The sequence below is a fragment of the Lemur catta genome, chromosome 1 (assembly GCF_020740605.2).
Source record: "Lemur catta isolate mLemCat1 chromosome 1, mLemCat1.pri, whole genome shotgun sequence".
Lineage (NCBI taxonomy): Eukaryota > Metazoa > Chordata > Mammalia > Primates > Lemuridae > Lemur > Lemur catta.
The window spans coordinates 35901404-35928619 of record NC_059128.1 but is presented as its reverse complement, the minus strand read 5'-3'; the positions used below and the strand labels follow the sequence as shown (position 1 = coordinate 35928619).

Genomic DNA, 27216 nt, shown 5'->3' with positions numbered 1-27216 from the left:
CACATTTGTTCATCAGATTGCGAAGCGCTTCTCACACGGCCCCCTTTGCACAGATCCTCCAGGAGATGCTGTACGGGCCTGCAGTAGACTGGTGGGCGATGGGCGTGTTGCTCTATGAGATGCTCTGCGGTCACGCGCCCTTTGAGGCGGAGAATGAAGATGACCTCTTTGAGGCCATACTGAATGATGAAGTGGTCTACCCGACCTGGCTCCATGAAGATGCCACAGGGATCCTAAAATCTGTAAGTGTGGCTTGTCCAGCCAGCTCCTGACCAGCAAACCAGCTTGCTTTATGTGCTTCTCATGTCTTTTTTTAATACTTCCCACCAGTGAGCCACCAGCTCTAACTAAAATTTGCGTTCTACTCTAAAGAATCAAAGAACCAGAGTCCTCTCAGGCTGTTTTTCTCTCTTATGCAATAGTTATTCATATTTCTGGGCTAATTGCAATGGCCTTTGATGGCTTTGTTTGCCAAATATCAAGTATTTCTAGCGCTCATGACTTTAGTGTAGGTGAAGTAATGCTCCCCGTTCATGCATTCAGGCCACACCAGGGTGTTGTCTCAAGTGAACAGCATTCCCAGTCTGCTGTGACCAATTGTGTTTCTGTTGGCAATGTCCAAGGAGCAGGATGAAGGGGCGTTTCCCTTAGTGCCGGGAGAGAAGAAGGGAGATTTTCCAAACCTCTGTAGATCTCTTTTTGCCTCCATCTTATCCTTATGTAATCCAGGTGCCAAGCCCAGGCTTCAGGTGCAATGTGGTAATGTATTATGTTAAGAAAGTCTTTTTGTGTGTGCATAGTTGCTGGATTCCTTACTTTGAAGTGAGGAAGAAAAATGGATTTGACAACTTTATGTTGAAAATAAAGTATACGTAATTTGGGTCAGTTCTATAACCACATTAGTTGAGTTCAAAAATCGTGTATTTTCACCTACTATTTGCAGCAGGGATAAAAGACAAAAGATCTATTCTTCAAGTAGGGAAAAATCAGAATAACCCATTATCTATGGGATAAGAATTACTTTCCTCAGGTTATAGCCTTTCAATAATTTGAGAGAAAAAGCTAAATTTGGGAAATATGAGATATCTTGTTGACAGAATTCCCTCTTTAGAAATCTCCGGCCTCATGATCAGTGCCATTTCGAGAACAGTTTGTATGTGGGCCACTGTGTACTGGAGCTGAAGGCGTGATTGTCCCCGAGAATTCTCCACATCACTAAAAGAGAAATAATCACAGGAATCCTTCTCAGGCAAATATTGCCAAAGTGACTCATACAGGATTTATAGTTTGATTCTGAAGCTCAGGTGGCAGCACCCTCCTGAAATTGAGAAAACACTAATCTCATCTAGAAATAAAAGCAGAGTGCTTTGGGGGTCTACCAAACGTCTCCTATCTAGCGTGTTTTCATAACAACAATTCATTTGTATATGTAGTAGGAATTTTAGACTGGGGAAATCAAGAATGTGGCTTTTGTAGTTTTATGAGTAAAACATTATGGAAAAGGGCTTGTCTTTGTGGATATGTGCCATGAAGTTTCTTAACTTCCTGAAGGGAACTGTACTCACCTAGGTTGGCCCAGCCAACCTTGATAAGCTAAACCGCGATAACACAGTCTCAGCATGCTGCAGACATGGGCTTACACAGACTGATGCCTTTCCCACTCCCGTGACCTGGAATCTGGCTCTGTGATTGGCAAGACATGCCAGCCCCCATGGCCTGCAACAGCCACCATCATCGTACCAATCACGGCACACATACTCAGTCCAATTACTGTAGCTGATTTAGCATTTTTCATATTTAGAGGAAGGATCCCAGAGTTCATAATTCCAATGAAAATGCTAATTCAAGCCATTAAGAAATGTGTGTTTTTAGCCTTGGTATATAAAGGTTGCTATGCTTGATAACCATGAAGGGTAGGAACTAAAAGTCAGTCTATGCCTCAGGAAACTTTAGTGTTCTGTATTTGGGGATTAACAATCCAGATCAGTGTTTCTCTGATAAATCCCTCATACCTTTCGAATTTAGGTCTAGCAGAAATCCTAAGAGGCCACATCACTATTTGAGGTGGACATCACTAACATCTGCTTCTCTTAATTTTTTCCTTCATATTTTTAGAAGTCCTCAACCTCATTCTGGTGTTTCAGAATCTTCCTGAGAGAGTTCTTTCCAACTAAATCTGAGGCTAGTTGTCACTCCCTCAGCCAGCCTTTGTAGAACCTAGGACAGGTACTAAGCAAGGTTAAGATTCATATAGAATTATTAAGACTGTTAAATCCTAACCAAATAAACTCAATTACTTTAAGCTTTATCTTCTATGCAAATACAAGTATTTTTGGTAACAAGCACGTGTTACCCAGTAATATTCCCCACGATCGTTGGTTGCTTTGAGAGAAAACAGCGTGTGGTGCCTAAAGAGAGTATCATCTTCAGTGGAGACTCAGTTGTTCCCTCTCCGCATAGGCTCACTTCTGGGAAGCCGCGAGTCCCTCACTTCCCTTTATTTCAGCTCCTTTCTGATGCCAGCTGCGCCATTTGGTTCATTACGTGTCATTTGTCTAGCACTCATTTTCCTAAATGGCACTCCACGTGCTCTCTGGGGTGTCTTCCCCACTGCCGGGAGCAGAGGCTCTGCCTCCCAGCCGTGTTACCATCCAGCGGGGTGACCTTGGGGAGCCACCATGCCCTCTGAACCTCGGTGTCCTTGCTTGTAAAATAGAGGGGGAAAGAGCCACGCCATAGGGTTATTGTCAGGATTAAGTGAAATACTACAGACACACTTCCTGGGCACACAGTAACCATCTGTTTCTTCCTCCTTCAAGGAATGTGCCTTCAAAGTAACTTTCTGGAAAACATTTGAAAGTTGTCAGATAAAATTACTAAAAGAAAAATTTGCTGAGAGGACTTCTGGTATAGTTTCGTACAATTTCAGCCTCCTTGCCTAAAAACAGAAAGTTTAGATGCTATAGATGAGGACACTCAGCTAGTGTTTGCAGAGGACTGAAACCTGTAAATGGAAATGTGATCAAGGAAAAGAAGGAAAACAGTTGAGAGCACCCAAGACCCAGGAGGAACACTGAGGAGGGAAAGGGAAACACAGAGTTGGGCTGCTTAGGAAACGGCCTCCTGAGCAGAGCCGTCCGAGGGCGCATCTCGGCTCCTACACTCACTGGCTGTGGACGTTGGGCAAGTGGCATACTTCTGCCATGCCTCAGTTTCCTCTCCTGTGCAGTTTGGGTGCCCACCCCACGGGCTACTGTATGGATGGCATGAGATAGTGTGCGTGGGATGTTTGGAGCAATGCTCGGCACAGGGTGTGTGTTCAGGTAGTGTCCTCCGCCATTACCAGTGAGACTCTTTATCTCTGAAAAATCATTACTTTGTCATATTAGGAGGAGAGTTCAAGATACCAAGTCAGGCAACACAACGCATTCAGACTGCTTTCTGGCTCTAATTGCAACTTGATTTAATTAGGCCAATATAGTTCTTTTATTGCTAGAATAAAACTTGAGATTGTTCATTCCAACCCCTTCATTTTATAGATGATGAAACTATAAGGCACAGAGGAATTGTGACTCATGGAAGGCCATGCAGCATATTACTTTAACAAATATATTGGAACCTTTGTGCATTGCTGAAGAGCATGTAAAATGATACAGCCTCGGTAGAAGATGGTATGGTGGGCAGGCCTTCAAAAAATTAAACATAGAATTACCGCATTATCTAGCACTTCTACTTCTGGATATATGCCCCCCAAAATTGAAAGCAGGAACTGACACAGGTATTTGTAACCACTGTTCACAGCAGTATCATTCACAATAGCCAAAAGGTGGAGGCAGCTCAAGTGTCCATCAACAGGTGGATAAATAAAATGTGGTAATACACAGAATGGAATATTACTTAGCCTTAAAGAGCAAGTAAATTCTGACACATGTCACAACATGGATGAACCTTGAAGGCATTATGCTAAGTGAAATAAGCCAGACACAAAAGGACAAATATATGATTTCACTTATATGAGGTACTTAAGGTGATCAATTTATACAGACAGAAAGTAGACTGGTAGTCACCAGGGGCTGAGGGAAGGTGGGAAGGGAAAGTTAGTGTTCAGTGGGTGTGGAGTTTCAACTTTGGAAGATGAAAAGTTTCTAGAAATGGATAGGGTGATGGTTGTACAACAGTGTGAATGCACTTATGCCCCTGTACTGTACACTGCAAATGGTTAAAATGATAAATCTTGTATATGTTTTGCCACAATAAAAAAAAAAGGTGGTGGGAATAACATGGGATCAGATTCCAAATTTTCCTGACTTACAGTCCAAGGTTCTAAGATGGATTACATCTGGCCATTCCCCATTTTTTTTCCTACTTTCCATTAATGAGTGTGTTTTTACCCTTGGAGCCCCACATTTCTAGCATCCAAATTATTCCCTGATGTCATTCTTTTCCCTAGAACATTAGCCACAGGAGGAAGCTACCAGGGTGCTGTTTACTACCCACATAGCATGACTCTCTCACCTATTTAACTTTCAATAAAGTAAGGTATAATATTTATGGTAATAATCAATTATTGTGTAAGTTAAATATTGTGCATTTGAATAATGTCATATGTCAGAAGCAATTATTATTCTGTTGACCTGAGAAGAGTGCCTGTAACTCTGGAAGGAGAAGCCAATATCTTAGGAAATCAGCATCCATGTTCAATTCAGCTCAGTAAATACTTGTCAGGTGTCTCCCTTTGCTTGGCCTGTGCTGAGGGCTGGGAATGCAGGGTGAAAGGACATGGCCTTCTGCTGCTGCTTACAGACTAGTAGGAATGAGAACATGAATACTGAGCACACTGCCATGGAGGAATGATTTTTCTGAGGGCTTCTTTCTTTGGGGGATAAGGACAGGGAATGTGACATAAGGACAAGATGAAGGAAGAGGCATTTAAACTGGGTGCTAAGGGATAAATACGGGTTCATTGGGGTAGACAAGAGGGATAAGGGTATTCTCGGCAGAGGAAATAATTTGTGCAAAGCCTCAGAGGCAGCAAGTAGCATACGTGTTCCAAGAACTGCAGTTCCTACTTCCATACCATTGGAGTGTTAGGTGCAGGGGGGAACGGTGAAAGATGAGTTTATGGCATTTGCTTTGATGGTCCAGGGAGACAATCAGAAAGTGGCATATACTTGGCAGTTCATCACTTGGGTCTGTATCCCATGATAGAGGGAAGCTTGGAGGTTGTTGCTGTGAACCATGGGAGGAGATGTTGACTAGGGGAGACGGTGGAGAGTAAAGAGAGGATGGAGGATGGGGTGGGACCTGGGGCAGTGGAAGAGGATTCAGTAGGGAAACCTAGAAGGAATGGCTTCAGGTTGTAGAAACATCTAAATCCGAATTATGTGTACTAGCTTTACTTCCAGTGAAATAGGCCAGTGATTACAAATGTGATTTACTCAGAGACTGATGAGGGGTGAGTGCAGCCAGAGCAAGATGACGAAATAGAAACCTGCAGCAATCGTCCCTCTGCACAGACACCTAATTCAACAACTATCCATGCAAGCAAGCACTTTCAGAAGAACCAGAAATCAGGTGAGCAATCACAGTACCTGGTTTTAACATTATATCAGGGAATGAGGCACTAAAGAGGGCAGAAAAGACAGACTTGCTTTGCCTATGCCACCCCTGCCCTCCCTGGTAGTGCCCCACCAGCATCCGAGTGGAGAGAGAACGTGTGCCTGAGGAAGGGAGAGTGAAGTGATTGTGGAGCTTTGCATTGCAACTCAGGGCCACCCTGGCACAGGGGAGCACAGCACAGGGCAGAATCTTGCTGGTGCCCAGGAGGGAGCATGTTGACCAGCCCGAGTTCCGGCTGGCCCCACCACCAGCTGACAAACAGCAGCCTGGGGCCTGGACTAAATTCATTAGGCAGTCAGGCCACAAGGGCTGCAGTCCTTGGGCAATTCTTGTGCCTGTGCCGGCTCAGAGATAGTGGACTTGGGGTACACATGACCCAGTGAGACACTAGCAGCTGTGACCAAGCCAGTGCCTGTGTCACCCCTCCACCAACTATAGGCAGTGTAGCTCAGGGAAAGTGTTCCACTTAAGGAAAAGAAAGAGCTCAGAGGACCTTGTTTTGCAACTTGAGTACCAGCTCAGCCACAGTAAAATAAAGCACCAAGCCCCTGAGTTCAGGCCTTAGTTCCTGGGTGGCATTTATGGACCCACCCTGGGCCAGAAGGAAACATGCTGCCCTGAAGAGGAGGACACAGTCCTGGCAGGATTCACCACCTGCTGACTAAGAGCCCTTGGACTTTGAGTCAACATCAGAGGTCGCCAGGCAACAGTCACAACTGGCTTTGGGTGAGACTCAGCTGGTTTCAGGGGTGACCTGCCTCTGGTGGCCATGAGGAAAGGCCCGTGTCACTCTTCTCCCAACTCCAGCAGGCCAGCACAAAGAGTGACGGAAGAGAGTGAGAAATTTTACTGGTAATCCAGGGAATTCTCTTGTGTCTTACCCAAGCTCACCAAGGAGGTACCCCCAGGAGTCTGCAAGATTCACAGCATTATTGGCCTTGGGGGACCCCCAGTGCTGCTATGACTGACCAAAGACTTACATCACAATATTCAATTTCCTTTGAATATCTGAAAAGTCTTCTCAGGAAAGAAGGGTTCAAACAAGCCCAGACTGCAAAGATTAAAGAAAAATACCTAACTCTTCAGTGCCCAGACATTGACAAACATCCATAAGTATCAAGAACATACAGGAAAACATGACATCACCAAACAGACTAAATAAGGTACCAGTGACCAATCCCACAGTGATAGAGATAGGTGACCTTTCAGACAAAGAATTCAAAGTAGCTGTCCTAAAGAAGCTCAGTGAACTTCAAGACAACACAGAGAAGAAATTCAGAAGCCTATCAGACAAATTTAGCAAACAGACTGAAATATTTTTTAAACATCAAGCAGAAATTCTAGAGCTTAAGAATATAGTTGAAAAACTGAGATTTGCATCGGAGTCTCTGAATAGCAGAATTAACCAAAGAGAAGAAAGAATTCATGAGCTTGAGGACAGGCTATTTGAAAATACACAGAACAGAAAAAAGAATAAATAAGAATGAAACATGCCTACAAGATCTAGAAAATAGCTTTAAAAGAGCAACTCTAAGAGTTATTGGTTTTAAAGAGGAGGTAGAGATTGGGGTAGAAAGTTTATTCACAGAAATAACGGAGAACTTTCCAAACTTAGAGAAAAAGATCAATATTCAGATATGAGAGGTCAGAGAACACCAGGCAGATTTAACCCAAACAGAGCTACCTCGAGACATTTAATAATAAAGCTGAAAAAGCATTCAATAAAATTCAACATCCATTCATGATAAAAACTCTCAAAAAGCTGGGTGTAGAAGGAACTTACCTTAACATGGTAAAACCCATATATGACAGACCCATAGCTAGTATCATACTGAATGGGGAAAAATTGAAAGCCTTTCCTCTAAGATCTGGAACAAGACAAGGATGCCCACTCTCACCATTATTATTCAACATAGTATTGGAAGTTCTAACTAGAGCAATCAGACAAGAGAAAGAAATTAAAGGGCATCCAAATGGTAAAGGAAGAAGTCAAATTATCCTTGTTTGCAGAGGCTATGATCTTATATCTGGAGAAACCCAAAAACTCCACCCAAAAAGTATTAGAACTGATAAACAAAGTCAGTGAAGTTGCAGGATACAAAATCAACATTAAAAAATCAGTAGCATTTCTATATGCCAACAGCAAACAATTTAAAAAAGAAACCAGAAAAGTATCCCATTTATAATAGCTACAAATAAAATACCAAGGAGTAAACTTAACCAAAGAAATGAAAGATCTCTATAATGAAAACTAATAAAACATTGATGAAAGAAGTTGAAGAGGACACAAAAAAATAGAAAGATATTCCATGCTCCTGGATTAGAAGAATCAATATTGTTAAAATGTCCATTCTACCGAAAGTAATCTACAGATTCAATGCAACCCCCATCAAAATACCCATGACATTCTTCACAGAAACAGATAAAATAATCCCAAAATTTATATGGAACCACAAAAGACCCAGAATAGACAAAGCCATCCTGAGCAAAAAGAACAACGCTGGAGGAATTGCATTACCTGACTTCACATTATACCACAGATCTGTAGTAATGAAAACAGCGTGGCACTGGCATAAAAACAGACACATAGACCGATAGAACAGAACAGAGAACCCAGAAATAAATCTGTACATCTATAGTGAACTTGTCTTTGACAAAGGTGCCAAGAACATACAGTGGGGAAAGGACGGTCTCTTCAATAAATGGTGCTGAGGAACCTGGATATCCATATGCAGAAGAATGAAACTAGACCCTTATGTCTCACCATATGAAAAATGAACTCAAAAGGGATTAAAGATTTAAATCTAAGACCTGAAACTATGAAACTACTAAAAGAAAACATTGGGGAAATGCTTCAGGACATTGGTCTGGGCAAGGACTTCTTGAGTAATACCCCCAAAGCACAGGCAACAAAAGCAAAATTGGATAAATGAGATCACACAAGCTAAAAATCTTCTGCACAGCAAAGGAAATAATCAACAAAGTGAAGAGACAATCCATGGAATGGAAGAAAATATTTGCAAACTACGCATCCGAGAAGTGATTAAGAAATAGAATATTCAAGGAACTTCAACTCAATAGGAAAAAATCAAATAATCCAATTTAAAAACAGGCAAAGTATCTGAATAGACATTTCTCAAAAGAAGACATATTCCAAGCTTGCATAGTTGTTTAAAAAGAAGATATACACAGATGGCCAACAGGTATATGAAAAAATGCCCAACATTGTTAGTCATCAGAGAAATGCAGATCAAAACTACAATGAGATATCATCTTAGCGCCCTGCTAAAATGACTTTTATTACAAAAAAAAATGCTGGCAAGGATGTGGAGAAAGGGGAACCCTCATATACTGTTGGTGGGAATGTAAATTAGTACAATGAGTATAGAGAACAGTATGGAGGTTCCCCAAAAAACTAAAAATAGAACTACCATGTGATCCAGCAATCCCACTGCTGGGTATATTTCCAAAGCATGGGAATTCAGTATATTGAATTGTGCTCCCATGTTTATTGCAGCAGTATTGACAATAGCCAAGACATGGAATCAACCTAAGTGTCCGTCAATGGATGAATGGATAAAGAAATTGTGATACACAATGAAATACTATATAGCCACAAAAAAATAAAACCCTTCCATTTGCAACAAGAAAGAAACTAGAACTGGAGAACATTATGTTAAGTGAAATAAGCCAAGCACAGAAAGACAAATCTCATGTGTTCTCACTCATATGTGAGAGCTAAATATTAAAAACAATTGATCTCCTGGAGACAGAGAGTAGAATGACGGTTACCAGAGGCTGGGAAGGGCAGAGGGGAGGCGGACATAAATTGGGGATGGTTAATGGGTACAAAAATATAGTTAGAAAATTATATAGAATGAACATTATTTGATTATACAACAAAGTGAATGAATATAATCAACACTGAGGTAGGGTACACTTTAAAATAACTAAAAGAGTGGAATTGGAATGTTCCTAACACAAATGTTAAATGCTTGAGGTGATGGATACCCTAATTACTCTGATTTGATTAATGTGAATTAATGTGTATGCCTGTATCAAAACATCACATGTACCCTATTAAGATATACAACTATTATGGGCCAGGCATGGTAGCTGACGCCTATAATCCTAGCATTTTGAGAGGCTGAGTCAGGAGGATTGCTTGAGGCCAGGAGTTTGAGACCAGCCTGAGCAAGAGCTAGACCCCATCTCCACAAAAAATAGAAAAGTTAGCCGGCTGTGGTGCCACACGCCTGTAATCCCAGCTGCTTGTGAGGGTGAGGCAGGAGAATCGCTTGAGCCCCAGAGTTTGAGTTTGCAGTGAGCTGTGATTGAAGCCCTGCACTCTAGCCCCAGGGACAAAGCAGACACTGTCTCAAAAGAAAAAAAAAGATATACAACTGTTTTGTACTCATAACAATTTTAAAAAGAAAAGACACTGATGCCTGCAGTAACTTTTGAGTAGTGCTGGCTAGGTGGGAGTAACATTCCTAGGTCAGATAAGCTAAGGCTTAGGAAATGAATCATGTCAGAAGTTAGGTAAGATGAGACATCTTGAAGGATTCTGAATAAGCTTTCATTTTGTGCCACAATGCCACATAAAGGCAAACTATTTTCCTTAACCCATACAAACTTGAGCCCTTTTCCCAGAATTCTGTGACAACCTATCATCAGGCATTCCGGGAGCTTGGTGATCACTAGAGTTCCTAATGTTGGATGGTTGAATCCATTGGGATGGTGTCTTGCATAGTTCTAAAAACAGAGGTCTTGAGTGCTATGTTTTAAACGGTAATCACTTGTCTGTTTTATGGAGCTTTTTTGATTAGTAACATAAACACAGAATTACAGGGCTAGAAGTCCTTAAAAACATTTTATCTAAATCCCTGCTTTATAGATGAGGAAACTGAGGCCCAGAGAGGTGAAGGGACTTCACGTCAGAATGGAAAGAGCACACACTAATCTTAGAGTAACAAGACCTCATTCCACTTCTGCCACTCATTTTTAGTCTTTACCTCTGTACCACTGTGATGGTAACACCTACAGTACCCACTTCAAATAAGGCATTGTAGATGAAAGCACTTTCAAAGTGGAATGCACAATACAAGAGCAAGTTATTAGTGTTGTTAACTTATGAGTAGTAATTTTACAACATGCTTAGAGATGTCATTATCCTGATCCTCTCCTTGAACACCTCAGCAACCTCATCAGGATTAAGAAGTGCTTAATTGTACACAAGGCTATGGTAGACTTTTATTCCTGAGAGAATTGTATTTTCTTTCTCCAGGAGCTTTTAATTTTAACCAAAGACACATGGGTGGTATATAAATAGCCAAACATTAATAGATATTGACCCATTTGTTCATGTAACAGGCTTATATCAATGCGTGTAGGCAAAGCAGGGAGAGGTTCTGCTATGTTCTGGTATTGTGCAAGCATCCAGTCATGAGGAAGGCAGACAGGATCCCTGCCCTTGTGGAATTTACAGTCTAGTTGGGGTGGGGAGGGAGAAAGAGGTTTAAAAGAAGCAATTATACAATAACTATATATTTACAATTTAATAAGAAGAAAGTCCAAGGTGCTTTGAAAGCATGGAACAGGCAGAGACTGCTCTGGGCCATTAAAGGAGGCTGTGCAGAAGAGATGTCATTTAAGGTGAGAATAAAGGCTGAAGAGAAATTAGGCTTGGAAGTATGCAAAGGTCTTGTGTAAGGAGAGGTCCATTTAACTAACTCCATGGTGGGTTGGCTGGGGTGTTGTGAGCAAAAGGGTGAGGCAGTGGTGGGTGGAGATGAGGCTGAAGAAGCAGCAAGAGCCAGAAAGACAGCATGGGCCACTGGAAGGAGTTTGGACTTTATCTGAAGTGCCAGGGTAAGTCCTTGAAGGATTTCAAGCAAACATGAGCCATAAAATCACTATTTCATGTTTAAAAATCGCACTGGCTATTGTATAAAGAGTAGACCAACAGACTGAAGTATTCACCAATGAAATGGTTGCTGGGATTTCTTTCCAGATAATCCAGGAGTTGGGGAAGGAAACAAATGAAACAAGATTGGGCATGTGTCAGTAACTGTCAAGGCTAAGTGGTGGGTGCATAGAGTCCATTTAACAATCCTTTCTAAAATGTTCACAGTAGAAAAATTTTACAAGCCAACGTGTGAATGGATATCTTATACAAGCTCAGCATGGGTGTAGGAAGAAACATTTCTAGCCTGTGTAGAAACAGTGAACTCCACTTTCATGAACAAAGGGAAATGGTTTACAATACAAATGTATGGAAAGAGCAAATGATGTGATCCACATATGAGTTTCTCCGTGGATCCCAGCTACCTCTTTTGAGTCCAAGTAAGAGTCTCCGGTTCCTGGACTGGCCATCTACATCACTCTGATCATTTTTATGCTACATACAAAATTAACCAGTGGTTTTTAGCACAGTTACTTCTTCAGCATCCCAGAAGAGTTTCTATGCCTCCTCAAGAAATGTCCTTCAACCCCCAAGTCAGTAGCTAAGAGTACCCCAAAGAAGCATTTTTAACAAAAGACATCAGAGAAGAAGAGAGTCCTCATTGGTGGACACTGCCCCAAGCTGCTGCCTTGGGACCCTGTGGGGTCCTTTTCTGACTGGGTGGGTCTCCCCTTTCCCACCAGAGAGGCAGGAAGAGGCAAGATCTCCAGGCCAGCCCTTCCCACCTCTCTTGCCGCCATCTTGCTGTGGTGGGCCATCTTTACATGGCTTCCAGAGATTTTCTAATGATCTTGTTTTAATATATGCTCGAAGTGTTCCTCAACTTAGTGTCTACTGGATATTTTGGTTGTCTCCTTTTTTCTTTCAAAATAAAAAGCTTTTTGAATTCCCTCTTACCTTTTAAAATGGAAGGCATTGTTATCTGTATCTGTGGAAACTGTTTAGACACCCATTTATATAATGTACCGTAGGCGTATAGATGTTAAAGACCTCAGGGCTTCATCTGGTGTGATGGTGTCACTGAGCCCCTGAATTGGGGGGGCGGGTGTCCTCGACCAGCATTCCTCTGAGGGTGCATGGTTGGCAGGGTAGGCTCCAGGATCCTCTGACCCCTGATCTAATGCCACTGTCCTGCACTGGCCCTTCCCGTCGTCACCTTTGCCACTCCCCCCTCCACCCCTGCCACCGCCATGATTATGGACTTTTGTTTTGATTGATTATAGACTTTTGAGTTGTGTGTGGCTGTCCAAAAATTTCATACAGACATAGGTAAAGGACAAAGAAAGGACTTGCTTGCGAGAACATTTCCCATGGAGCACAGAGTCAGTGGACGGACGGGTAGTTAGAGCACACGTGCAGTTCTTAGCCCAGGACGTCTACGTAAAACATTCCCACATCATTAATCGATGATCCTGACAACTAAAAATAACCATTGTGTGCACCCAAAAAAGACCCATTTTCCTTGTTTCCCCTTTTGTCTTATCCTCTCTTTGAATATCAAATACTCACAGGTGCATGCTCCAGGAGCAGGCAGCCCCACCCCCAGCTCTCAGGGAATAAATTGTTAGGACTGGCAATATCCTCAGAAGTTAACACAAGAAAGATACATGAAGATACACACATTTGTGTAAAGAATAGTTATAGGCTTTCCAGATTGCTAACCTTAAATGCGGTTATTTTTTACATTTTTTTTCAGCTTGGTTTGGTAATAAATGCGACATGTGTTCTGTTGTCACCACATTACCAAGTTTTTTAGGCTGGCACTAAATTATCCCAAAATGCTGATAATCATGAGACAAAAGAAAATACATAATTTGCTTAGGGCTTCTGGGGTTCCCTGAGTTTTGCCCTTGTCGAGGCCCAGAAAGGCGCAAGGAGGCCCTAGGGTCCACAGCCCTGTCTCAGAGGTCACTGCTCCTTTGCTGAATCATCTCCAGCAAGAAATCACGTGGCTCAGTGCTGACTCAGGTGAGTCAACACCCTTGTCTCTGCGCTCACACAGGTAGCTGGGTTAAATAAGTGCTGAAAGGAGTTTGGTGGATTTTCCTGAGTCACTCTTGTCAGTTCTGGAGGCATTGTAAACTTGGCATCAGAAGGAGATCATAAAGTGCTTTTGTTCCTCAGCTTTATAGAAATTAAAGTATGTGTACGCGTGTGGGTTTGTCTGTCATCCAGCCCATCGGATTGCATCATCCGCGCATTGTCTGCAGGCGTCCTGCCTGCCTCTGCGCACAGAGGAGGGGGGCAGGTTAATGCAGGGCCCCTATTTTAGCTGGACATGTGCCCCATGTCTATCACCAGGCAGTTGATTCGAGGGGCATTGACTGTCACCTCTCCGTATCCCTGCTCCCCCAGTTGGAATGCTCAAAGGAGTGGCCAAAAGGTGGTCAGCCAGGAGAAGGCCGAGGAAGAGGAGGAAAAAATGGGACCAGAGCAATGCAGAGGCTCCAACTCCTCCAGATCATTGGAGCCAGTTTTTCAAATACTGCTCTGGGGGAAGTCCAAAAGAAAGTTATCAAAAGATCCTTTAATAAGAGTGGTGGTTAGCATGCAGCCTGGCAGTCCTTTGCTGGGACTGGAATTCCCATATGAGGAAATGGAGCTGCCCCACAAGCCCCTGACTGAAACCCCTAGTGTGGTCAACACCGTTCAGAAATGAACCGTTTACTCACAGATCAAGGCTGGTGTCTGCAGAAAACAGAAAATCACTGATCTTCCCAAAGACTTTGTATTTTGGGTTTTTTTAAATCATATAATCAAAGTTATTGTTTTCAACTTCCTTTCCCCTCATTAGATTTTAAATTTCCTAACAAAGGAGCTCCTAACATTTTATTTGTAGGTAGCAGCGTGAAGGAGGGTTTTTTTTTTCTTTTTTTAATGCAGTACTAATACCATACGTCTCTTTAATCTCCATCTCAGCAAAAAGGATAAAGATGGCAAAGCTTTTTGTAAAGTGAGCGTGGAAACTTTTCCTATGTGGTGATTTGCTAAACAATGTCTGTGGGTTAGCAAAGCTTTTTTGTTTTAAGTTGGAAAAAATTCTCCTGTGAATAGAAGTGATATATTTTTTTGTTTGTTTGTTCTTGCAAACTATCAAAGATTAATAACTTTTAAAGACTGAGCGTGAGGTTTGGTTTGTATACCAAAGATAGCGTGTGTCCCACATAAAGAAGGGTATTGGCTTGGGGTTTCTTCAGAAGTAAATAAAGGACATTGTATAGTGTGCCTCTGGACAGTCTTTAGCCCTCACTTCTCTTCATTAGTTACATTTAGGGGATAATACCTGGAAAAAAGTAGTTTGTGTAGCTTGGGCACGTGGGGTAGCAGCAGTGGGTGGACCTTCCTTTTCCTTTAATTGGAAATCATTGGAGAGTAATGAAATCTCCCCCATCAGTCAGAGCAGCTTGGGCTGGTTTGCCAGGGATAAAAGCACACTGGCTGACAACATTGGCATTGGTACAAGTGCTTGACCTTGGGTTTCTATCTATTAGACTTGCCCGTGACCTTTACCTATTTTTAACCAACATCGTCACATGACCTGCATGAAGCCACTGAGATGGGCTGAGATTCAGGGAAAGCAATAATGGTTTTAAAACACAGGAAAGGCAGAGTGTTGGGGGCATTGAGAAGGAATTGAGCATATGCCTATGAAAAGGCTTCTGGATTCCGGTCACAGACAGGGTGGAAAATGCAGCCAGCAAACCCGCTATGGATTTTAGCTGCGGGGTTTCAGCACCGCTCCTGCCCTGCTGCAAGAACTGAAACACCGCAGGGCATTTACTGTACTGAGTGTCAGAGGGGGACATGAAGTACACTGCGTGGCGTGTGTCTGGAGACATCTCACAGGATACTCTGATGTAGCTCAGTTAAGGCACCGGCCCGTTGGTGTTTCTGAACACACCCTCACACTCACATGCCCGCTCCGTCACTGTAACTGGCTCAGGGAGATCAGTGTGAGCAAGTGTTATATCATTTTATTTTTCATAAGGAAAAGTCCATTTCAGGCCCAAGGAGAATATGGCATCTGTGGCTGAGGGAGCTGTAGTCATCTTCAGAAGGTCAGCTCTTTTCTCCTGGAGTTTTAATAATAAATCCGAAAAGAGCAGAAAGAAAGGAAAAGATTATAGACTCTTGTCGAGGGCATAGACTGTGGAGGACACTGGTGTCACCGCCCAGCTGACCCAAACAGGTCAGTCAGGTTCTGCTTCAAGTGTTCTTGACAAGACAGTCCTGTTCCTCCCAAGAAAGCCCCTTCCATCACTCGATAGTACTTAAGAAAAATGAAAACAAAACAGGTTTTTTTATGATATACTTTATACACCTCCTTGAACTTCTACTCCTTGGGCTTATCATTTCTCCCGTTTGGAGCTGCCTCATCCCTCTCTGGCCGACAGCTCTTCAGGTATTTGAAAATGTTACCAGTGTCCTATCTTTTCTCCTCCAACATAAGGAGCATCAGTTGTTGCAGGTAAAACCAGGTGGTCAGGCCGAAGGACGCCTCGGGTTCTTTCCAAGTCTGGGACTTTTCTCTCCCTTCTCGTACACCTGCCCTGCACGCACTTCTCAGCCACTCTCCCTCCATAGAATCGGAGGAAGGACAGTGTCACATGAGCCAGCAGAGGAAATGCAATGTCAGTCAACACACAGAGTGCTGTGGACTCTCACCCAGGTGAAGTCCTGAGTGTCACACAGTGTCGGATTCCTCCTGTCAGTCCAAGTACTGTCCACACTAATCTTTAACCCAGAAGCCAAATGAGAAGATAGGTTAGCCTCAAGGAAGCTTAGCATAGTGACCAAAGCAAGGACTTCTAGTGTCAGACAGGCCTGAGTTCAAACCCCAGCTCCACATTCCCAAACTGTGTAGCCTTGGGCAGGTTACAGATGCATCTGTTCCTCGGTTTCCTAATCTGTAAAATGGGAATAATAATTACAGTTGCTGTAAGAATGATGTAGAATTAATCTGAAACAATTTCAGTTCCTGGTACAACACAAGCACGTGTTGCATACACGTACAGTAGCGATGGCTGCCACTTACTAAGCTGTAACATTTCCAAAAACTATACTGTTCTTTTCTCCACTTGGTCCACTCCTGCAGCTGCCCCCTTCCCACACCAGTCTGGATACCTGGCAGGGAGGTCCATTACCATGAGTTGCAGATTATTCCTGCCTAGTGAATTCCATGCAGACCCAATCTGAGCAAGCTGGAGCAACTCTCCTTCTGGCCTGTCCAGTACTCCAGAGCAGCACCGTCCTGTGTGAGAACAGTGCATGGGAAGATTACAGTTTGATTCCCCAGAGCAATTCAGAAAATCCCTGTGTCCCCTTTCCACCCTGCCAAGCCCCACCCCACCCCCAGTGGATCGCCATCAGCTTCATCTTAAGTTTAAATGTCTGTCTCTGCCTTCTCCTAGGAAAAGCCCTGCTGTCTCTCCCCTCCCGTGCTGTCCCACCAGCTGGCTCTCATGCCCAGCCTGTCCCCCGTTACCACTGCCCTGAGCCAGGGGTGCTGCTGGCACAGGTCGGGCTTCCCCAGCGCAGCCAGCAGGGGAGTGTGAGAGAAGGTTGGTGACTGGTCTTCATAACTGGGTCAGACGCTACCTGTGCCAGCAGCGGCAGACAGACGTACATGCCTGCAGCATGCACACGTGCTGTGCTGCTTGTCTTCCCCATTAGGCTCTGCGCCCTCGGCAAGGCTGGCCGTCATGGCCGCGGGCCACACTCTGTTCCGTGTGCTTTGTGCTTGCTCTGCTCTCTGTCCCCAGGACTCTCTTTAGAGCCACAGCTCTGAGTGTCCTCTTCCCATTTAGGAGCGTCTCCCTGCAATATTGAGGCTCCCTGGTTTCCTTCCCTCTGGCTTGCCAGCCCTAGCTGCCCACTCCCTCTGCCCTGTATTCAAGTCTGAAATTGAATGAAAGGAGAAGGTCATTCTGTATTGCCAACAGCCAAGTCCAACTAATAGGTAGAAAATGCAGTATTCTCTGGCTCCTGGAAGAAAATTGTATTAGACTAATTGCTCTATTTATGTAACTAGTTGTCTTCCTATGAAATCAGACAGATTTTGAAAGAAGAAAAAATACTCTCAGCCATTGCTTTCATTTTAATGAGTTTCAGAGTACATTTGGATCCTGTTATCTCAAGGCTCATAATTACACAGGATTAGTTTAAACTCCATCATCTGGAATATCCAACAACTCAAAAATCAACCAAAGCCGCCTCAAGTGTATCGGAGTCCACCAGACACGATTAGTCCCGTACCTGATGCCAGATTTACAAAGCAGTTGCTCCACGGTGCCCATCTTCCTGCAGTCAGTATCTCCGTTCTGTTGTTGACACAGACACAATTGCACATTAAAACCTGAGTAGCATTTGTGTTCTTGTTTTAAGATCGTCTTGAAAAACTGTTTTCCAAAGACCATTCCTGCCACCCCATTGTTGAAGCCCAGGACTGTGAAAGCAGAACAGGTCTTGGTTTATCTTTCCTGGCTACAAAGTAGAGTTACAAGCAGAGCCAACTCTCACCCAAAGGCTGACCTCAGAATTCAGAGGCTTTCAGTCCCAGCCCTTGCCGATAGATAGAACAGAATGGCCCTACCCGTGGTTTAGCAAGATACTCACTAACACTATCATTGCCTGAGGGCTTTCTTTGTACCTGGTACTTTACATTCATTATCTCATTTACTTATCATAACCTTATGAACTACAGGAAAATCTTCATTTTATAGTTCAGGAATCCGAGGCCCAGAGAAGTTAAGAAATTTGTCCAAGGTCACACAGCTCCTCGGTGGTTGAACTAGCATACAAACACAGGTAGTCAAACTGCGGAGCCCGACCAGTTAACCTCTGAGTCCTCTGTGTCAGAGAGGATCCTAGATCCTTTATATGTCCTCGCCTGCTTTATAGGAGGTTCCCAGGACATCTTCACGCAAACCTGGCCTAAATCTCTCACACTCCACCTTAGAGCTACCCTCAGGAGGGAGCATGGCTGGTGGCTTTTCCCTGGAGTCTTACCTCCTCTGGCGCCTGGAAGAAACTTAAGTTTCTCATTCTCAGGGCCAGGTGTGCCTCTGATTCCTTTAGTATCCTCTGGTTAAATTCCACTCTAATGAGGGCCACAGAAGGAATGGGGACACAAAGGGAGGCTGTGAGCTCTTGACCTTTCTCCTTCCCCTGCTCTCCAGTTAGTTTGAGACTTACATTTGGGGTAGAATCAGATTTTCCGCCCTGGCCCCTCACTCACTCTCTGCAGCTCATTAAGTGCTTTTATTGGCCCTAGAAAACTTTCTGCTTCCTTTAGCAAATGTGTCCAGAATCTTTCATGAAGTCACAATATTTTCCTTTTTGGCCGACTTTCCCTTTTGCACCACAGTCAGGGAGGAGGTCAGTTGAGGTGAGGCAAGTTTTAAGTATGATCTTAGACATAGATGAAAGGGATTGCTCTAAACAACATTGTTGTTAACTTGTTTGGCATTTGGGTCCCATAAGAGACATAAGCAAATGGAGGAAGTTTCCAGCACAAGAATCATGCTGTCCCAGGTCACAGTAGGAGGAACACGGTATTTAGGGACAGTGTTGTGCCCAGCTGAGGGTGACGAGCCCCTTCTGCCTCCAGCTCTACACGACCGCACCAATATGTGCCGTGAAAGGCTAAATGTTCCCTTGGCTTCCTATCTCTGCATCTTTGGAGGGGGGTGGCATAGAGGGGTCACAACCTGCCCCCCCCATGTAAAACTTCCACCCTCTTAACATCACCCTTTCCCCCACCCCTCGGAATGGGTCCTGTCCTGGTTTCTGTTTCATGGTATTTGTCCTCCTCTGGTTTCCTCATGAGCTCCGCCAGCTGCCCCCCTTCCCTGGCCTTATCTCCCTACGCCGGGGGTCAGGAGCTGTGAAAGTCACTGAGTGACGCCAGCCAGCTGTTGGGGTGCATAGGGCGTGTGGCCTCCTGGGGGTCGGACTCCCCATCAAAGCGGCAGCCACTGCACAACTCCAGTGCAGGCCCAGGGTGCCAGAATATCCCATTTTCCAAGAGAACTTGGAAAACCTGACTTTCATGTGATGTGACATCTCCTAGCTTTTAAATGTTTGACAAGTAATTGAAATTATTTTAAAGCATACTGTGTGGACTAAATAAAATATGTCTGAGGCCCAGGGCTGGTCTCAGTTCTAGTCTCTCTCTCCTTCTCCCTCTCTCTCTTTTTATTTCTCTCTCTGTCTCTCCCCCTCCTTCCCACCCGCACAATCTAGCCTGCCCTCCCAGCTGCAGCTCTTACCCGTGTCAATGTCTCTGAGTTAGATCTCTCCCATGGCCTGCACCCCGGATTTATACAGCAATCATCTCCATGTGGGTACCTGCACACCTCAAACGCAAGGCTGAGCTCATCAACCACCCTCTTTTGTCCATTCCTGTTACTCAGCACCACTGCTCCATCAGCCAGCTGGGAGGACCCCGTGATCTTGGACTCCCCCCTTCACCTGCTCTGGGAAGTTGGTGGATTGTGTTTATTCTCATTCTTCTTCCACGGCCCTCTAGCACTTGCTTCCAACTCTTCCCTCCCATTAACTAGAAACTCCCCTCGTTTCTGAACTTCTATCTTCTCGGCTATCGTCTTAGCCTCATCACTGGTTGCCCCACCCCCACCCCTTACCTCTCCATTTGGGATTTATGCATCACACTGTGGCTGAATCACAGGGCGCCTCTTGCCACTCACCTCTTCACGCATCTCTGATGGATCCTTCTGGCTGCCCCGTAGTTCCGTGGCTGACCGCCCCTCGTGCCAGCTGTGCCAGGCAATATGCTCCTCTTCCGTCGCGCCGGGCGCTTGTGTGCCTCTGAACATTGTGCCAGCTGTGTCCTCAGACACGACTGTCCCTTCCTTCATGCCTGCCTTAACCTTATTCATCCTTCTCCCGTCAAATGCCACCTCTTCCATGAGGCTGTCACTTGCCTTGTCACCACTGGCCCCAGTGCTGTTCAGCTGGTCCCTCTTCTGAGCTCATTTCATCCAGCTGTGTCTCACAGAGTTTGCGTGCCTCTTCCCCCTTCTCCTGATCAGCTCCCGGCTGGCGGGGCACTCTCACTGTCATCTGCATATTCCCATGAAGCCCAGGGCACTACCTCACACCCAGTAGACACCCTGTGAATTTTGTGAATTGAACTGAGGTTTATGTTTAAGCAGGGGATGGATGCATCTGAAGGGCTCAAGCCAAGATACTAAAAATCAAAACAAAACCGCTTGGTTATTCGAAAGGATTTATCAGAACCCCAGGAGAAAGTGTCAAGCTAGGGGAAGGGTTACTCTGCCTGCCCCCAGTTCCAGGGATGCAGTCTTTAGAGGAGTAACAGCTGTGATTTGGTCATCTTGTCCTCAGGCAAGGCCTTTTACACAGTGCCCCACGGAAGCTTGGATTCAGTGCCGGGGCAGGGAAGAATGGGAAAAGTCTCTGGGACACGGGGGCTTCTGCCACCCCGGCGTGTAGAGTCCTGCACTGTTCCTCTTGCCCAGAAGAACAAGCTGTACCCACACATTCACACGATGTCCTCCGCACGCATCATTGGCAGGCCTGGGACTTTCCCACAAGCCATCTGGGCTTGTTCTGCCATTCGTGTCTCCTGCTCAGGAGCATTTTGCAGCATTGGTTTTTGTTAAGTAGCTCTTAGAATAGGAACTGCTTTTCCATCAGGAATTGTATCCCATTGACTTTCTAAGGAGAGAATCTACTCATTTCTGTAAGTATTTTCTCCTTCCTTCCTGAGTTGTACAGCTTTATCCAGGGAGAACCCAAGCAATGTGAACTCCTAGCTCTTGCACAACTGAGTTATCTGTAAGATATGCATTTCCTAAATCCACGTTGACCACTGTCAGTGCCTCAAGTGGTAACTGCTCTGATTGGGCCTGAATGCTTCTTTTACTCTTGGGTCCCTCCTCCAATCCAGCACCACCTGTGGCCTTTAATCCTTGTCACTAGGACAGAGGAGAAGCCATTAAACCCTGTCAGTGTCTTCATTTTTTATTAGCTCCCCTTTGAAGCTTTTTTAAAAAGCATTTTACAAGGTGTATCCTGTCAGATTGCTTAGGAACTTCTGCAGCCTCCTCCTTCAACATGATCATTTTCATTTGAACCAACACTGGAGGCTTTACAGCTTTGGCCATCTGGCATGGCAGAGTGGCCACCTCCAAACACTGCCTTTTCATGCCTGCACCTTCAACAAGATTTTCTTTTCTTTTGCTCTATAAACTGAGCTCCAAAGCCATTTCTGTGAGCACAGCATTGCTTTTGTTTTATGTTTACAAATCAAACTTGGAAAGGGATGCTTGGGGGCTGTCCTAAGTTGTCATATGTCTGTTTAAAGATGACTTGATTTAAATAAAAACAAAACCAAAGCTTTTGCATCCGAGGCAATTTTCTTTTGAAATGGGAAATTAGCTTAAGTGTCTTTGAAATTGAGAACCAACATTCTGGCCATGAAAAGTGGATTATCCTGTACTTGTCCTCGTTTAAGAAGTGATCAAAACCCCTTTCCTGGCTATTTTGTGAAAGCAGATTTAGCCCAAAACATTTCGATAGGAGCTCAGCACCAAGGAAATCTACCAACCGATATAAACACAGAGGGTTTATATACACACATTGCTTGAATGTGTGGCAGTGCTCGTTTTAGTTTTTGGTCTATGTAGCAATGGAATCTCAGTCATTAAACCTATTTCAAAACAGTGGGGAGGGGTCTTGAAGGAAAAACTTTCCTTCTAGAACTATGATATCTTTGCTGCCTAAAAAAAAGTAGCCACCTTTGTTTTTTCTAGATCGGGAACACAGAACTTTTTAGTTTTTCACCCTTGCTGCTTCTTCCCACAGATCTTCAAAAATAACGACTCTCACTCTTCTCTCTGTGGTCTTGTCAGCACGGGAGTCCTGGCCAGCGGGTCAGGTCTCTCAGAAAAATGGCACAGCTGTTTCTGAAAGTAGCCCCATTCATAAGATGCCTGCTGTCTACAACTGCAGTGTTGGAGAAAGGCACACTATTTCACAAAGAGCTGCTTTTCTTTAAAGAGGAAAGAAAAATACGTGGTATTTACAGAAAAGAAAACTGGACCCTTCTGCTTTCTTTTAGTGGCCATGTCTGAAATGGAAGTGGGGAAGGCCATAAATCCACACCAGCAGTTGCGCCTTTAAGGCATGATTCATACTGACTGTGCTGCCTGTGACGGAAAACCCAGCTAGTTAAGCAAGATCAGCCAGAAAGCCTCACGCAGCTCCTCTGCCAGACCCGCTGTCTGCCGTCTTGTGACATGCTTGCTGTGTGTGTGTGAATGAATGATTGACTCACTCTCTCTCTCCCCATCCCCCCCGTTTCTCTCAGTTCATGACCAAGAACCCCACCATGCGGTTGGGCAGCCTGACCCAGGGAGGCGAACATGCTATCTTGAGACATCCTTTCTTTAAAGAAATCGACTGGGCCCAGCTGAACCACCGCCAACTAGAGCCGCCCTTCAGACCCAGAATCGTAAGTGTCGCAGGCCATTATAGTAGACTTTCCTCTTTCTTCAGATGTCACAGTGTTCCACCTAAGTCCACCAGACAGCCAGATGGCCCCTGTGGAGTGACAGACTGGACGTTCAGCCTGACACTGTACAGGGTGGCCTCGCCTGGAGCGGGAGGCTGAGCTCCTTGCCCCCGAGATAACATCTCTCCGTGTGCCCCAGTTACTTCTCCCAAAGTTTTTACCTCTCACTTGCCCTAGCTCCATCCTCCTTTAACCTAAATTGAAATCACATAGGGACTAAGAGGCCTGAAACTTTCCAGGTTTCCTCAAAAGAACTTGGCTAATTGAGAGTGTCATTGTTCCCAGCCAATTTCCTCGTGCTCCTCAGTCAGGGCACCTTTTGTGACTTTCCCAAGGCCCCGAGAAAGCAGAGAGGCCGTTGAGATGTTGCTTCCTTCACTCAGCCTGGCTCCTTAGCTTGAGGAGCCTGGGTCTGTCTAGCTGCTCGGGCACAGAGCTCAGGCCAGGCTCCCTTTGACTAGAGAAATTCAGGGAGCACCACGGGCTCCTCTCCACGCCGTGCAGCTGAGTGCGGTGGCATTCCCGCGGGTGGTCCAGCTCATAGTCTGAGAGCAGAGCTCTCGCTCTTCCGTGCATCAGGAGCTCTGCAGCGGGAAGGCAGAGGAGCCAGGCTTGCGAAAGATCCAGAGTTACGGGGAAGAGAGGTGGTCCAGAGGTGGAGAGAGAAATATCATTGAGTCAGGTAAGAGAAGTGAGAGGTCTAACACTGGTAGAAATGATCTTTCCGGCATTCATTTATAAATGTATAAAACTTCTTCAGACCTACAGCAAGCTTAATCAGTAACAGTCTGCTAGGCTGCTGGACCCCGGGCACCCAGAGATAAAGCCATTTTCTTCAATGGGCATACCCCCGCCAGCTCCCCTGGGATTAGGGACAGTGTTGCCTTCAGAGGCTGGAGCCTGGAGTCCCAACACACAGCTGGTCCCCCAGAGCGTAATGCACCGAGTGAGTAAATTGACTGGCAGTTGTTCCCTAAGCTCAGCAGTTCCAAAAAGTATTTCAGGAACATCTCTTCAAGCATATAGAACTGTGTACAAACAGGTGGGACAAGTGTGAACTTCCACAGCCTCTGTTGACAAATATGAGCTGTGCATCTCTCGGGGAGCCCTGTTGGAAGTGCCGCCTCTGTGAAGTGAGAGCAAAGGGTGAGCAAGCCGGCTGATTTGGGTGGCCAAATTAATTCCTTAGCCTCCCAGCGAGGCTGGCCTGCTCAGCGAGATTTTCAAGGGATTAGTGAATTGGTGGTTGCCAAATGCCGTAATAATACACAATGCAGTAGAATTGCTGTAAAGCACTGTTTAATCATAATGACCATAACTGTAAATAATGCTACTGAACGAGCTGCAGAGCGGTTCTCTAAGTTCATCGGAATGGGCTAACTCCCATGCCAGACAAGTGAGCCTCAAGTGCATAAAATCTGACCCTTGTTTCCTTTTTTGGCAGAAATCCCGAGAAGATGTCAGTAATTTTGACCCTGACTTCATAAAGGAAGAGCCAGTTTTAACTCCAATTGATGAGGGACATCTTCCTATGATTAACCAGGATGAGTTTAGAAACTTTTCCTATGTGTCTCCAGAATTGCAACCATAGCCTCATGGGGAATGAGAGAGATGGTAGGAGACGCAAAAGGGAATAGAGATTTTTCCAGGAATTTCCTTCGTGGGAACTCCCCAGCATCAGCCTTAGAACAAGAGCCTTACCTCCAAGGAGCAAGTGGAGAACTCTGTGAAGGACGGAACTGCAAGAGATCAACTATTTCAAAGGGATCCATGATATTGGAAATGGTTGATACTGAAATGACATTTTATGAGGCATTGTACTGCTCAACCTATGCGTTTCTGTGGCTGTGTCAGGCTTGGGATATTAACAGGAGCCAAAACAAGTGAAGGCATGAAGAATAAACTAGATCCTAGAAATTCTGAGCCAAACAGGCTTTTTACTTTGAGAGACAGATCAAGACTTTCTGTGGACCTCGCCGCGCTCTTCTTTAAGCCAATGAACGCCTAATACTGGCCGTCTGTAAGAAGCCTCTAAATGCCAATGAAGAATTTAAAGATCTATTAAAGGAAATAAGTGGCTTTCCAAATAGAAGATTTATGCTGAAGAATCAAAAAAATGGTATTCCTAAAACTCACAACTTAAAGCCCAACCTTGAAAACAGATGTTGGGCACCAAGACAACTGCCACAGCCTATTCTGGTATCCTTACTTTCTTTAATAGATATTTATTGAGTTTCCAGGAAAAGAGGCCACGATACCCAGTATTGTAGACAATAGATTTACATTCATGAAGCTTTCATTCATTCTGGAGTCTACTAATTGACCTGAATAGTGTTTGCATTCTGTGAAATGCCTCTCCACATTGCATATGTCACATTTCTTTGTCTACACATAACTCTTGTTTCACAGAAAGGTCACCACCACAGCAGCACAATCAGCAGGTGAGCTGCAGGTGCTTGCTGCCTGCCGATCCCGGGGAATCTGATCATGTCGCTATCGCTCTGGGCTCATCGGTGAAGAATTGCAGGCCACGCGTGTCAGGGACCAAATTTATGGCTTACACATTAGCAGTTTATTTAAGTTATGTTTTAAGAGACAAAAATGTTTCCTACACACTTTAATAATGAGAAATGGATCTTGTACACAGGATGTATATCAAAGGCAGACCTTATATGTACCCGTAAATGCAGTCTGAGAATTTTGTCTGGGTGGAAATAAACGCATTTTGTAGCAAAAGGAAATTTTTTTGTCTAGAAGGATTTGTTCCCTCCCCACTTGAGAGTAGATTTCCAGTCAAAATAAAAGCTCTGAGCAGAATGGACAGAACCCTTGGCCTAAAGCAAATTCCTGATTGGAGAAGTTGACAGAAGCCTCTGTGATTCCCTGAAATGGACGTGGCCTCTTACTAACCAAAACTTCTGTTCTGAGTCGGGGTAGTGACTGCTGAGCTTAGCTGCGACAGATCAACCCTTGAAATCTCAGTGTTTATTTCTCATTCAGATAATGTAGAGTATGAATGCAGCAGTCCTCCTCCATCTTATAACTATGCCATCTGGAAAATGTGGCCTCCCAGGGGAAGAGCGAGACGGGGGAGGTGCTTACTGCGTGACTACCCCTCCTGAGAGAGACACGAATTGCTTCTCACATTGACCAAAATATGGCTTTCTTTCCTCTAACTACAGATGGGACGAGGGAATTGCAGAGCAGCTGAAGAGAATCTGGCTAGTACTGACAATCTCTTCTCTGTCCTAGGTTCTTTCTTTGCATTCCAAGGTAAAAAAAAAAAAAAAAATTACTTTTGAATGAATAGAGAAACTAGGAGCTTCCCTTTAAATGCATGTAGCACTTAGCAGTTCATGGGCACTTGCGCCTACATAATTTCACTCCATCTTCATAGCATCCTTGTGAGATAGGCAGGTCATTACCCCACTATTTTCACTATTGACAATGTGAATACCATGGTATATTTTACGAATGAGAAGAAAAGAGAGGCTTAGAGAAGTTGAGTTGGTTGGTTTATCCATACGTTTCAAACTTGGTCAGGAGTGGATCCAGGTCTAGAGTCTAAATCTTTGATGTTCTGATCCAACAGGCTTCTGGGAAAGGGAGGGATCATTTTGACTTTGGGACTTTTTTGGCTTTCATAGCTACTGTGCAGCTCCAGCTTCTATTGCTCTATGGGGTTGATTAGCTTCTTGGTATGGTTTACCCATGGTAAAGAACCGTGGAAAATAAAGCATGCCTCCTGTTTTGTTAACAAAATTCATCAGCCATGCAAAGGGTCCAAAACATTCTCTTTGATGAATCTGTGGAATAAACCACTTAGCAGCTTCCCTCCTGCTTCACAATCTTTTCTCAAGCCCACTACCTGGGCCCCCCAGTTTGGGTTAAGTCCATTCTTATGAGATCATTCCAGGCCTATCAGACAGATTATTATCCAACAGCTAAGGATTCTGCTACCGTAGGATTTCTGGAACTTCCTCATCCCACCTTTATATGTGAGGAGAGAGAGAATATCCCAGATACTTTCCTAAAACTCCAAGAGTCTCCAATTCCTGGTTGGACTTCTACT

General features: G+C 44.4%; 1 protein-coding gene across 2 annotated transcripts in view; it reads left to right on the top strand.

Annotated features, from left to right (window-relative positions):
* Positions 1-25885, top strand: part of PRKCH (protein kinase C eta) — a 216606-nt gene extending 190721 nt beyond the window's left edge. For both annotated transcript variants that reach the window (XM_045566057.1, XM_045566065.1), the window contains 3 exons: positions 54-242; positions 22941-23084; positions 24589-25885. In XM_045566057.1, coding sequence (XP_045422013.1) covers positions 54-242; positions 22941-23084; positions 24589-24735 — 480 coding nt within the window. In that variant the 3' untranslated portion in view covers positions 24736-25885. The remainder of the gene's footprint in view (positions 1-53; positions 243-22940; positions 23085-24588) is intronic.
* The last annotated feature ends 1331 nt before the right edge of the window (positions 25886-27216 follow it).